General features: G+C 39.4%; 1 protein-coding gene across 1 annotated transcript; it reads right to left on the reverse strand.

Annotated features, from left to right (window-relative positions):
- Positions 1-2,360: 2,360 nt before the first annotated feature.
- On the reverse strand, positions 2,361-11,366 carry gdap2 (ganglioside induced differentiation associated protein 2). Its single transcript, XM_037239642.1, has 14 exons — positions 11,181-11,366; positions 10,464-10,675; positions 9,606-9,745; positions 9,359-9,512; positions 8,893-8,981; positions 8,102-8,178; positions 7,863-8,022; positions 6,875-7,025; positions 6,569-6,645; positions 6,006-6,082; positions 5,243-5,382; positions 4,008-4,062; positions 3,431-3,574; positions 2,361-2,737 (listed from the first exon to the last, which is right to left on the reverse strand). The coding sequence occupies exons 2-14, from the start codon at positions 10,652-10,654 to the stop codon at positions 2,705-2,707; spliced, it is 1,488 nt and encodes a 495-aa protein (XP_037095537.1). The 5' UTR covers positions 10,655-10,675; positions 11,181-11,366; the 3' UTR covers positions 2,361-2,704.
- Positions 11,367-11,451: the final 85 nt, after the last annotated feature.

The following is an 11,451-nucleotide window of genomic DNA, read 5'->3' on the forward strand; positions in this document are numbered from 1 at the left end:
AAGTAGAAAAACGATTCTCATTTTTAGGGCACGGTGATGAATATGAATGGGTGGAATTTTTCAAAATTTGTGCCAATTTTCACCTTTGCTAATATTAGCTATGGTTTAGCAGTAAAACATTGTAAATCAATAAAAAAAAAAAAGTTGTGGTGTATTGATAAATACAGAGCAGCTGTGTCTTTCTCTCAGCTTTGTCTCGGGTTGCATAGTGCAATATTTTATATTTTAATGCCTGCTCCACTTTGAAACATGGTCACGCTTTCCACGTGTTCTGCTGCTGAACAGCAAAGCATTTTTTTTTTTTTTTACAAAGTCGACGTGGAGATCAGGCAGTGTTGCTCTGATTTAAGAACTTGGTTTGTCTTGTTGGCTTCTGCGCATCAAGTTCTGTGTGTTGTTCTTAAAAACTTTTTCGAGTCTGTGTTCGATTTATCTTTCATCCCATCAATAATGTGTGAAGTGTCTGTCGAGACGTTGAATCTGAACGGCTGATTTGTTGCCCAAACTGGTCCAATCATTGATGCAAGGAACCATTTTGTTCATTGGTTCCAGATAAAAGTGAATCAGAAAGCATGAAGCTATTCCAAGGCTAAACAATAGTCATAGATTCCTCCTGCCTCAATTTGAAACTAGGAGTAAACATATGAGAAAAATTAGAAAACAAAATGCGTACGTGTCACACGAACTTTATACATGAAATAGGTCAACCATTTATAAAAAATACACTAGTGCTCATCAAAAAGTTTTATTTGTAAAATAATTAACAGTATTATTGTTTGTCACTGTATCATGATGTATCATTTGAATTGTAACTACGCTTACAGCACTCAAATAACTCAAAGCATATTGCAAAAGTTAAATAAAACATTTCAAAGTTACAAATAAATGTTTGAAGATAAACAATTACAGGAGATTACATTACAAATGTCTTGTACTTGAGGTACATTTCTGGTGGAATTATTGCATCAAATGGAAATTTTAAGACGTCTACTAAAACTTTACGAGTTTGGCATTAAACACCTCCAAAACTTCAAACAACTTAGCGGAACACATGGATTGGTATGAATCTTTCTGCATCTAGTGGCATTCTCCACATGGGTGACATCACAGCCTGTAATGATATAAAGAGCACTTGAACTCGTCGCCCCAAAGTTCTTCCAAGTGAACTCGGTCTGGCTTCAAGCGTTCAAATATCCAACGAGCGCGGAACTTGGAGAGCACACCCGCATTTTCATTCTCAGCTATTTTTAAAGCTGGACAGATTCAACACACTCATGAAAGTCTTTCTGTCAAGCTGGCATTTTCACCACCTTTTGGAGTGTTTCGTACTTTTATGTCCACCCCACTCCACTGACACAAATCTTGACTAAAAAAGAAAAAAAAGAAAACATTGACCTCCACATTTTTGTGTTTGTGAAATGTCAGCTCGTCCATACAGCCGGCAAGAAAAGAAAACAAAAATACAAAATACAGCAGATAACTTTAATCAAAGTATAAAAAAAGTTGACAATTAACAATTGAATTAAAATGAAATAAAACATTTTAAGAGATACATTTCCAAAAATCAATTTTGCACTATTACCTAGGAAATACCTCGAATACTTCCAAAATATTTTATTCACAATTTCACATTTCTGAGGAAACCTTAAAAATGTCACAACTTTTGTTTTGGAAACGTTCAGACAAACAACACAACCTTTGAGTTCAGTCTTATGTGTCGAGCTGGAAGGTCATGTGATCACTAGACAGACTGTAAATCAATCAGAGGAATGTTTTAAATGACTCCTATAGTTTTGATATCACCCACCCCCCCCCCCCCCCCTCTTCAATGGCAATTCGGAAAAAAAATGTGCTTGTGCAAACCACAAAATAAAGTGAACAAATACAAGTGTCATTGCCATTGGAAAACCAAAGACAATTGTGTAAAGCAAAGCGACGCCATGTTGACAGAATGGAAAGAATGGACCGGAAGCCATTCAGATCTTAATCAGGCAGCTTGGAAGCGGCTAGAAGCCAATCTATTAGCTCTGACAAGAAGTTTGTCTTGTATCTTCTAAACAAAGAACATAAATCTGCCGTAGGAGTCCGATGCCTTGACGCCAAAGGCGCCACATGGCCCGACTCGTCTGGCAAAATAACGCTGAAGCTGGAAGTAGTAAAAGCATTTTAAAATGCGACTTTAGATTACAGTTTGCTCGCTACGAGTTAGCTAACTTTCCATTTCTCATTTGGCAGAAGACTACTCAAACTTCAATTGGCATTAAATGATGTTTAAATTTGACTAATTCCCTGGATGCTAGCTAACCTTACCATTGTTGATGGAAAAGATCATTAGGTCTTAATTTTAGGTCCCCTGGCAAATGATTGATTTTGAAATGATAATGTGCTCGAAAATGAATCTTCAAGTGTGAACAGTACCGATTGCAACAGAAGTACTTTGAATGGCATGAAAGTAAAGCTTTTGATAGTCGATTTTAAAATAAAAACATTCAGTGCTACCTTGTGGTAGATCGATTCCAACTTAAACCTGGTATGACATTTTCTCGATGTCATTTAGCGTCAGACGTCTTCTACCTGCATAATGACCATCACCGCGTCACGTAACTTTGAGTCGTTGGACATTCCGGGTATGGAAAGAGTCCGCTGTCGACCACAAAATGTTTATAAATGGTTTCCGACCTGACAGAGCGTAATGGGTCGGCTCTCATGGGCCAGACGACTGGGAACGTCCGTTCAACTGTAATAGAGAGAACAGAAACAAGGCCACAAATGAAGGAGAAAAAAACATTTATGCGTGTCAGGAAACTTGGTCTTAGTCACAAGTCTTGAAATGGGAGAATGACCCAAAATACACAGCAAATTATTTTATTTAAAAAAACAAGAAGGGTTAAGATCACAAAAAATGGACTATTTAGGTTTAAAGTAGAACTCAAGATTGAAGAGTATCAAGCCAAATGTTTTCTGTCAAAGTGCCCTCTGGCCTTCCTTAATCAAAAAACCTGACTTGACCTGTTTTACGATTGGTCTTTCTCAATGGAAACTTCCATCCCCAAAAGATTTTTGAGCTCAGCTGTTCCTCTCTCACGTTGCTTATCACATTCAGCAACGAATGACATGCGATGGAGGACGACAGAGAAGCCATGTTTTTTTTTTTCCAAACACAAATCATACTGTAATCATGACTTTACTCCTCTTTTAGTAGGTTTAAAATATGATGTACTGATTTATGTAAAATATGATCTATAAAGTATATATTTTTTTTTAATTGTTATTGAAACTGGGTCACAACTTATTAGTTTGATTTAGTTTAGGAACGTTAAAATGTCATGAGCCAGTAGCGTTAAAGTTTTTTTTAAGTGAATTTTCTTGAACCTTGACATGAACACGTAACACTGTAATCAACTATTGCTGAAAATGAGCATGGGCTCACCCGTGCATCGTAGTCCAGCACAAAAGGCGGGATGTCAATCTGCTCCGGCCTGATGCAGGTGAAGAGCTGCTGCAGGTTGTCAAGGTAACGCACTTTGTCCTTCATGCCGGACACGCTGAAGGTGGTGAAGAACCAAGTTGACACCTGCGGGTGGGACAAGAAAGGCTCATGTGGCACAACGACATGGGTCACAATCGGTCAGATAACCGGAACATTTTTGACAGATGACAACACACTGCAGTCTCCCCATCTATTATTTATATTGATTTATGGATAATTATGAGATCTCATGACAATCTGTACCTGTTAATATAAAGAACTGAGAAAATATTATTGCGCAAGTGTGCACACCCTCTCTTACAGGAGGGGATTGCTTGATATTTGACATCATTTGATTGGCCATAATCAAAAATAACCAGTCACATTTGAGCTCCTGATGGAAGTCTGAACTCACCGACCAGCATTTAAAGTGCATCCATTTAACTCAGTTATATTTACTTTACAACAGCCAGCTGCAAACAAAGTGTGGTAAGACAATTAAAACAATAAATTAATCACATCAAACAACATGTCTTACCTTTGAGCGAAATGTCGGATGTACAAAGTAGAAGGCCTTTAAATTCTTCTTAAACCTAGAATGCATGAAACAGAAAATAGGTCTGGAGAATAATGCTGTCACAAAAGGTGAGCTATAAAACCAAAATATATCTATGAGATTTTATTACATACGATGCTGGAAATGTTATAAAAGAAATTAAAAATAAATTATATTATTATCATTATTATTATGTATGCCTTCAGTTTTTCTGCTAGGAAAAAAAAATTGGGTTCATTTCACATGTCTCCGAACACAGCCAGTAATGAGTGGAAACACTGCGGCACGTTCGGGCGATCTGGAGCCAGAAGACATACGAAGCAAAGCGAAGAGGCAAGATGGGTTGAAATGTGCCGTGCTTGGGCTCGCTTCTGCCGGCGATTGAGCCAGAATAAAGTTTAAGAGTTGGAATTACAGCCCACTGTGCAGTGAGGTAAATCCACACTGCAATCCTTCTTTTGCGGGTTTGAAGTATTTATGGAAGAGAGCGATCCTGGCGTGTAATGTGAAACACTCAGTGGTTGGTTGGATGGATGGAGGGAGCTCGATAGTTAGCAGAGGAATAATGTTGACCTCCTTCTGTGCTTCTTGAGCTTGTAAGGTGCTTTAAAAGACCACCCACTGAAGAATAAAGCAAAAGTACTTGACTATAGAACGCAAGGTTGCTAAGCAAAAAAAATAAATAAAACATCGTTGTGAACTAAAATCGTGGTACACTAGGGCTCCATTTTGCTGCGCGACACTTTTCAGTTTATCTTCAAAGTCAGATATTTACACGATTGCTGCACTGTGTGCTAGGCACGCTAATGGGAGGTGGCCAAAACGAGTTATTTGGTAACAAATCTCTTGCCATACTTCTTGATGGAAACTGAATCCGTTTTATTAATAATCCGTTATGATGACAGGCCGAGTCTGGAAGGATTAAGGAAGATTTTCAAATATATGCTCCAGATTCTCAGAAGTCAGTGAAGTGGTTGTTATTGGTCTTTTTTTCTTTTTAATGACCTGTTCCACTTGTGCCAAATCCTAAACACATAACTGTCTGCGGCATTACGAGAACTTGTAACTCAGCTTCGAAGAACATTTCAAGCTGTTTTCTTGTCATCATTAAAAAGAAAAAAAAAAGGACATGATTTCTTCATCATCATCATCATCATCGACAAAACAACACTAGCATAAGTCGTTTGTAAATTGTCACCGTCCCACCAAACACTCACTTGACGTCAACGATGTCATGGAGGTTTTTGAGGAATTCCGTGTTCAAGTGGTTGTGTTCTCCCGTCAGCGTGTGGAAGTAGACCATCACATACTCCTTAACAGCAATGTGGTCCATCACATGAATGAAATACAGCAAGGCCTGTATGCACAAACAAACAAATCGGATCTGTATAAATTCCACAGCATACAGAAGGTTATTTGTTGACTTTCAAAAGTCTTATCTGATAAACAGGCTTGGGGGTTGTGTCTGTGACCACAAAATAAATGAATTTCTTCTAGAGTATGTATGTCAAAGCACCTTCAAAGACTCACATTTTGTCTTTGGGACTTAATGACTTGAATTCTATGTGAATTCATTCAATATGCGGTTTTGCAAAAATATTTGACATTTTATGGTCACATAACAGTTAATTCTCACTAAAATGACCTCAAACTTAAAGGGGATGTATTAAAACTGACTAGGTTTCATTCAGATTTTATTTGAAATTTTAATGTTTGTTAAATGTTTCAACTTATTTCCAGTTTTTTTTTTAATTAATTTAGTTAATTTCACTGTCAATAGTGCTCAGTTTGCATTATAAAGAAAATTTAATTCAATAAAGTTTTTTTTCTTTTTAAATTAAAAATCCCCCAATTTTTTAAACATTGTTGCATTATTTTTTGACAGCTATAATTTGATCCAATGAAAAATAATAAAATTTAAATAAAAAAGTTTTTTTTTTTCTTTAAATTCACTCTTATTATGATAAATCTCACAGTAACCTTCTCAAGGTCAATAAGGGTCACTGGAATGTTTCTTCCCACCACAACCATCACTGTCCTGCCACACATGTCCACACCTAGAAACACAAACACAAGTTCATGCGTATGATATTGTGTACATAATGCATCAATAAAGCACCTAGTCACTGGCAACGTAATTTAAAAGCCTCCAGTAATGTGACGAAGGATCACAAGTTCTAACATAATTCTCATAGAACCGAATCATAGTGTCATTTAAATGAACTGCATGAACATTATGCATCCATCCATTTTCTAAAGCAGCCACTCCTAACCAAGGTGCCACGAGAGCTTCACTTGAATGTGCCATGCTAAACAATAGAGCCTCAGACTAGATTCGGCTGAATTGGTAGGGGGAGCCTATACGGCGCTTTGGTGTGCCCGAGCATCCCAACAACCACTCTGAAGGAATGTGGAGCAACATGGCCCTCTACTGGAGGAAGACACTTTGCAACTAAAGTGCACCAGCAACATGAAAAGTTGGACTCATTTGTGGCCAGCTGCCCTATTAGTGAAGACATAAACAACATACACAAAAACACTACCTGTCTGATATAATGCTTTCAGGGCAGCGATGTCGGAGAGGTCCTCTGCTCTGGCTTGGCACAACCAGCGGTTGTAGCTAGAGACGAGAGACACAATAAGTTGGCCAATCATCCACCAATATCCTAGGCTATCATTAAACCAACTCTAGTAATTTAAGCCAAATCCAAATTTAGTCCATATGGCTCTTTGTTGTCTTGTATAACCACTTTTAGTTTGTGCATCCGAGACCCTCAAAAACACCCATTTTGCGAGGATACACAAAAATGGATGGATGGAGAATAGATTATTATCGATGGTGCGCTTACTTCCTTTGGTGCTGCTTTTGCACGGCTGCCTCTGACATGTGACCCTGTAGAATCAGCTTGCGTTGCTTGTCGACGTCACCCTCCATTCGAGCAAAGGCGTGATGGCCCACTTGGCCTAGATCTGACTCCAGATTGTCTTCCTCCGAATCATCTGTGCCAAAATGTAGACAAATTAATAGCTTATTTATAAATACACTTACTTCAAAAGTGATGTGCTAAGGCAAGGAAAGATTTTCTCAGGATTAGTCACATGACTGTGTGCGAGTGTGGGTGGGTGTCCCAGATGTTCCGCTGGCACCACCGCCAAATATGTTTCTCATCCAAGTCCTTCAACTGGCTACTTTGCTGACTGACATAGAGGCGCAAGATGGTACTAGGCGGGTGCTGACCCACATTCCGAGACTGGCTTAGTTTTCAAATTATTCGTTACATTACCTTTCCTTTGAACAACATTTGGGAACTGAGGACAGTAAGCTTTACAGGTGGAATTCTTTTCCATTTTTAACAAGTATTTTCACACTTCCTCCGAAGCCACGCTGTTTTAACACATGCAGGCTTGGCACCATCTTGCTGAAATAAGCAGGGATGTCTCAGACGTTGCTTGGATGGCATCGTGTGCTGCTCCAAAACATTTCGGCATAATGGTGCCTTCACAGTCCAAGTTACACATGGCAACTCCGGACAATCACAGATGCTAGACTTTGAACAGAGAACAGTTCCAACAATCTTGCCTCTTTGACCTGGAGGACATGACATCAATGACTCTCGGCTCAAAGGAAGAAAGAGACCTAATCCTGTATTTTTTTCTTCACGTCGCAATATATTTAGCAATGTATTTTTTTCCAATATGAAGCAGCCCTATGTGTTTGTCATATTTGTTTTTTAACACTAATTTCTCACTTGAAACTGTGTTGAAACATAGTGTATCAATAAACTTAACATGCATTTACTACAATAATGACGTGTCCAGTGAGTAAGAGTATTTTACCTTCCAAGCTTCCCGGTTTTTCAGAGATGCGGATTTGCCTCTCGGGGATGACAGGCTCGCCCTCCGAGTTGCCGATATCGGCTGGCACGAGTGGCAGGCACACCCTCTCCTCCTCCTCGGAGCGCGGAAAGTAGAGCGGCAGCAATTTCCTATACACCGCCTACAGAATCATATGCACAAACAGAACCTTTAGTCGTCCTGACACGCAGGTTCAATTGATGGTCCAAAGTCCGACAAACCTCCTCAGTGTCTGACACAGCAAACACCACTGCCTCGATGCTGCTTCCATGCTTTTCCAGGAACCTGCGGACTGTTCCTGTGAAGTGTGGATAAAATACCAAGTTTATTAAAAAGTCTTGAAGATACTGTTACTTATTTAAAACCTTTAGTCCAATTTCCAAGAAGGGAAGTATGTATAAATAACTGAGGTAATGTGGTTGCACAAGTATGCACTATGTGGGTAGGGGATGTTCAGAATTAACCAATCATATTCAAACGAGTCACCATGGAGGCTTTAGTCAAGGTGGAAAAAAAGACAAGCCAGCAGGTAAACAAGCTCGGCGGGGTTTTACATTCTTGAGTTGGATTTGACACCTCTGACTTAAAATACTTTTTTTTTTTTTGTAATGATAATATTGTAGTCGGTAGGTAGCCAGCCTGCAATTGTGTTATGTGAATCGGAGTTAGAGTAATGGCGGTGCTGGTTGTGACAGTATCGGAATGTAATTTGATGAGTGAGTCAACGGGTGGGACGACTGGAAGACATGTGCATGTGCTCAAGGAACGTTAACATCTGGCATCTTTTCATTTCCTGATAGATGTTCATTCAACCCCCTGGCACGCACTTTTGCAACATCACCTCATTTTAGTTTTACTTCCCCTTTCGTAAGAGATTTTCTTTTTTTATTTCAAATTGAGTTGGTAAATGTTATTAGTTTGTCCTTTTGGTGAAACAACATTCGAAATGATGCATCTTGCTATCATTTATTTAGACCACAAAAACTTTCCACACTTATTTTGTGAGCCTTACTGAATGCGATGTGTGCGGCGTCCTCCAGTGGGTATCCTCGTTTGGCTGTGCTCACTACGCTGATGCCAACAGATGCCATCGACTGTTCCCTTGTTTTGGGGAGACAATCACATGTGAATGCTCAGGTTGATTTTAAGAAAGAAAAAAAAAAAATCCCAAAAACAAAATCAGTTAACAGTGAGCTCAAGAAGCACATTTATTTAATTTTTAAAATGGACAGATAAAGCAGGTAAGAGATGATGTAAAACATCTTGTTAATTGTAAACGTTGAGCATGTCAAATCATTTTGTTCAATAATAAACAAAACGATTTCGCTGTTATTAATAATTTAACTACGACTAATTCATAATCCCTTATTGATACTTTGACCACCTGAAGAAAACTTTGGATGTTGTGCAGTAATTTAATTTTCATCCAACAATACAAAACAGAATGAAAGACAGATGAATGAATTTGGGGTTCTTACGTGGCCAGCTGCAAGATGTTCCTGTAGCAGCTGTACAGTGAGCTCTCTGCTGCTGTTCTGTACTTGGCTTTGTACTTTGGTCCCACTGTGTGGATGATGAACCTCGCTGCCAGGTTGAATCCTTTTGTAAGCTTCGCCTCTCCCGTGCGACATCCTGCCCAGGAAACACACGAGAGGGGAAATAAACACACCAGCCGAAAATTACACCAATATTTTTACAACACTAGAATAAAAACTCCTCGGGCACCTTTAAGTTTGAGCAGCTCGTCTTTCAGCTCGGGGCCCGCCAGCTGATGGATGCGCTCTGATACAGGGTTCTTGTCGTTGAGCACTTCATTGCTGGTGTTGGTGATAGCGGTGCAGTTCAACAGTGCTACGTCACCGGTGCTAAGGGCAAGATGGTGGCAATGCCATTATTTTTGGCTGACATGTTAGTAGCAGAGCTGTGAGCAATTTCCGCTTGTTTGAGCTGCCGTCGCTGTGTGAGATCGCACACGTACCAATAACAACAAAAATATTTTTGAGGGTTTTGTGTAAAAAGCAAAGGCAGAAAAATATTGGATATTTAAGGAGCACATTTAAGTGGTCACGAGTCAACGAGGGTGGTTCCTTGGGGTCACAGTGGTCAGGAATGCAAGCATTCCCTTTAAACAAACTACCACAAAGGGTGCTCACACTGAGTCAGCCACCAAGCTGAGCAGCAGACGGATCATGTGATCTTCCACAAAGAGGAATTATGAAGTGGACTCACTCTATAGGCCGCATTCACCTTGAATACAGTGGAACTTCGATTTGTCAGACTTTAGTGAGTGGGTTAGTTAAAAAATTAGCTAGTTACGACAAATATAAAAAGCTATTTAGTGGAAAACCACAGCAGATAAATGTGATATTTAATTGTTGTCAAATTAAGATCAGTTTTGTTAGTTTATTCAGGCACTGGTCTAATTTGTAAACACTCTTCTTTCAGTGGAGTAAAGTAATAAGGCTTCAAGGAAGTGAGTTGATTTCTTTAGATGTTTTTTTACCTTACTTAAACATAACGTGATGTAAAAAACACATGAGGGTGCTAAATATAGATCTTTGTGGTTTTTCCAAAAAGACTCACAAGAGGATGATTTTGCAGTTGATGTCGGGTCTGAAGGGGAAGGGCGATGGAAAGGACTGCTGGCTGAGCAGGTTGTCACTCAGATCCTGCGGAATGTGCTCGCCATCCTCTTCCAGCTGCTGCCACGTGGGGAGGGTTTGGATGTCCACAAACTGGGAGCGAGCACCCAGAGGATCCATCCCCTCGGGCATTCCAGATTCACGCCTTCAGTCCTATATGAGCAACACAGGAGCAAATTTAGTTGGGTTTCTTTTTTTTTAACAACATTGCTGATGATTGAATAGTAAGGTAATATGAGCTTGGACATTCTTTCTTCCAGGAATTATAGGCTACACACACTCCTTATTAAGATCGGTCATTATCATAGGCGTATTCCCTTTTTACACACATCTACATCTTACAAATTTGCCCATCTCAAATTTTATGCCATAATTTGGCAGACACGTCCAAATCTGCAGTTGTAATGCACTTGCAGGCTTCGTCCCACCAAGATTTGACAGTTCCGTGTTTAGGTTTCTTTCCTGCGGTATATGTCTGACTTGTCATGGTTGTGGTTTTACATCACCACCGATTTAGAAACCGCATCACTTAGTAAAGCAACATTAGAGGTATAACTTTAAATGTCCTCTTCAAAACAAGTATTAATGTGTCTTCGATTACTCAAATGAATGCATTCACAAAACAAGAGTAGGGAATTGAAAGTTTCCATTTACGTACCTCAGCTGTTGTTGGGGGCAGGGGAAGTGGAGAAGGGTGTCCACGTCAGATTTAAAAATAACTTCGCCGCATCAATTTCAATTAAATACTCGACAGGCGATCGAAAATAAAGACGTGTGTTAATTTACGTGTTTTTTCTACGCTGATAGCCGTCATGCTAGGAGTCACGTCACTGTAAAGAAAAGTAGTCGGAATCTACATCCGGTTATCTAATTTCAAAATACAACTCATGTCTTCTCGTTTAAAGTAACATCGTGGATGATTAGTATGC

The sequence above is a fragment of the Syngnathus acus genome, chromosome 21 (genome assembly GCF_901709675.1).
Source record: "Syngnathus acus chromosome 21, fSynAcu1.2, whole genome shotgun sequence".
In the NCBI taxonomy this organism is placed as follows: domain Eukaryota; kingdom Metazoa; phylum Chordata; class Actinopteri; order Syngnathiformes; family Syngnathidae; genus Syngnathus; species Syngnathus acus.

What these genes read in the sequence shown, in the direction of transcription:
- gdap2 (XM_037239642.1), bottom strand. Translation starts at nt 10,654, where the DNA reads ATGCCCGAGGGGATGGATCCTCTGGGTGCTCGCTCCCAGTTTGTGGAC. An exon ending in AACATCTTGCAGCTGGCCAC is followed by an intron (nt 8,982 to 9,358) that starts GTAAGAACCCCA and finishes CCCCAAAACAAG; the next exon opens with GGAACAGTCGATGGCATCTG. An exon ending in TGCTGGACTACGATGCACGG is followed by an intron (nt 2,738 to 3,430) that starts GTGAGCCCATGC and finishes TCTCTATTACAG; the next exon opens with TTGAACGGACGTTCCCAGTC.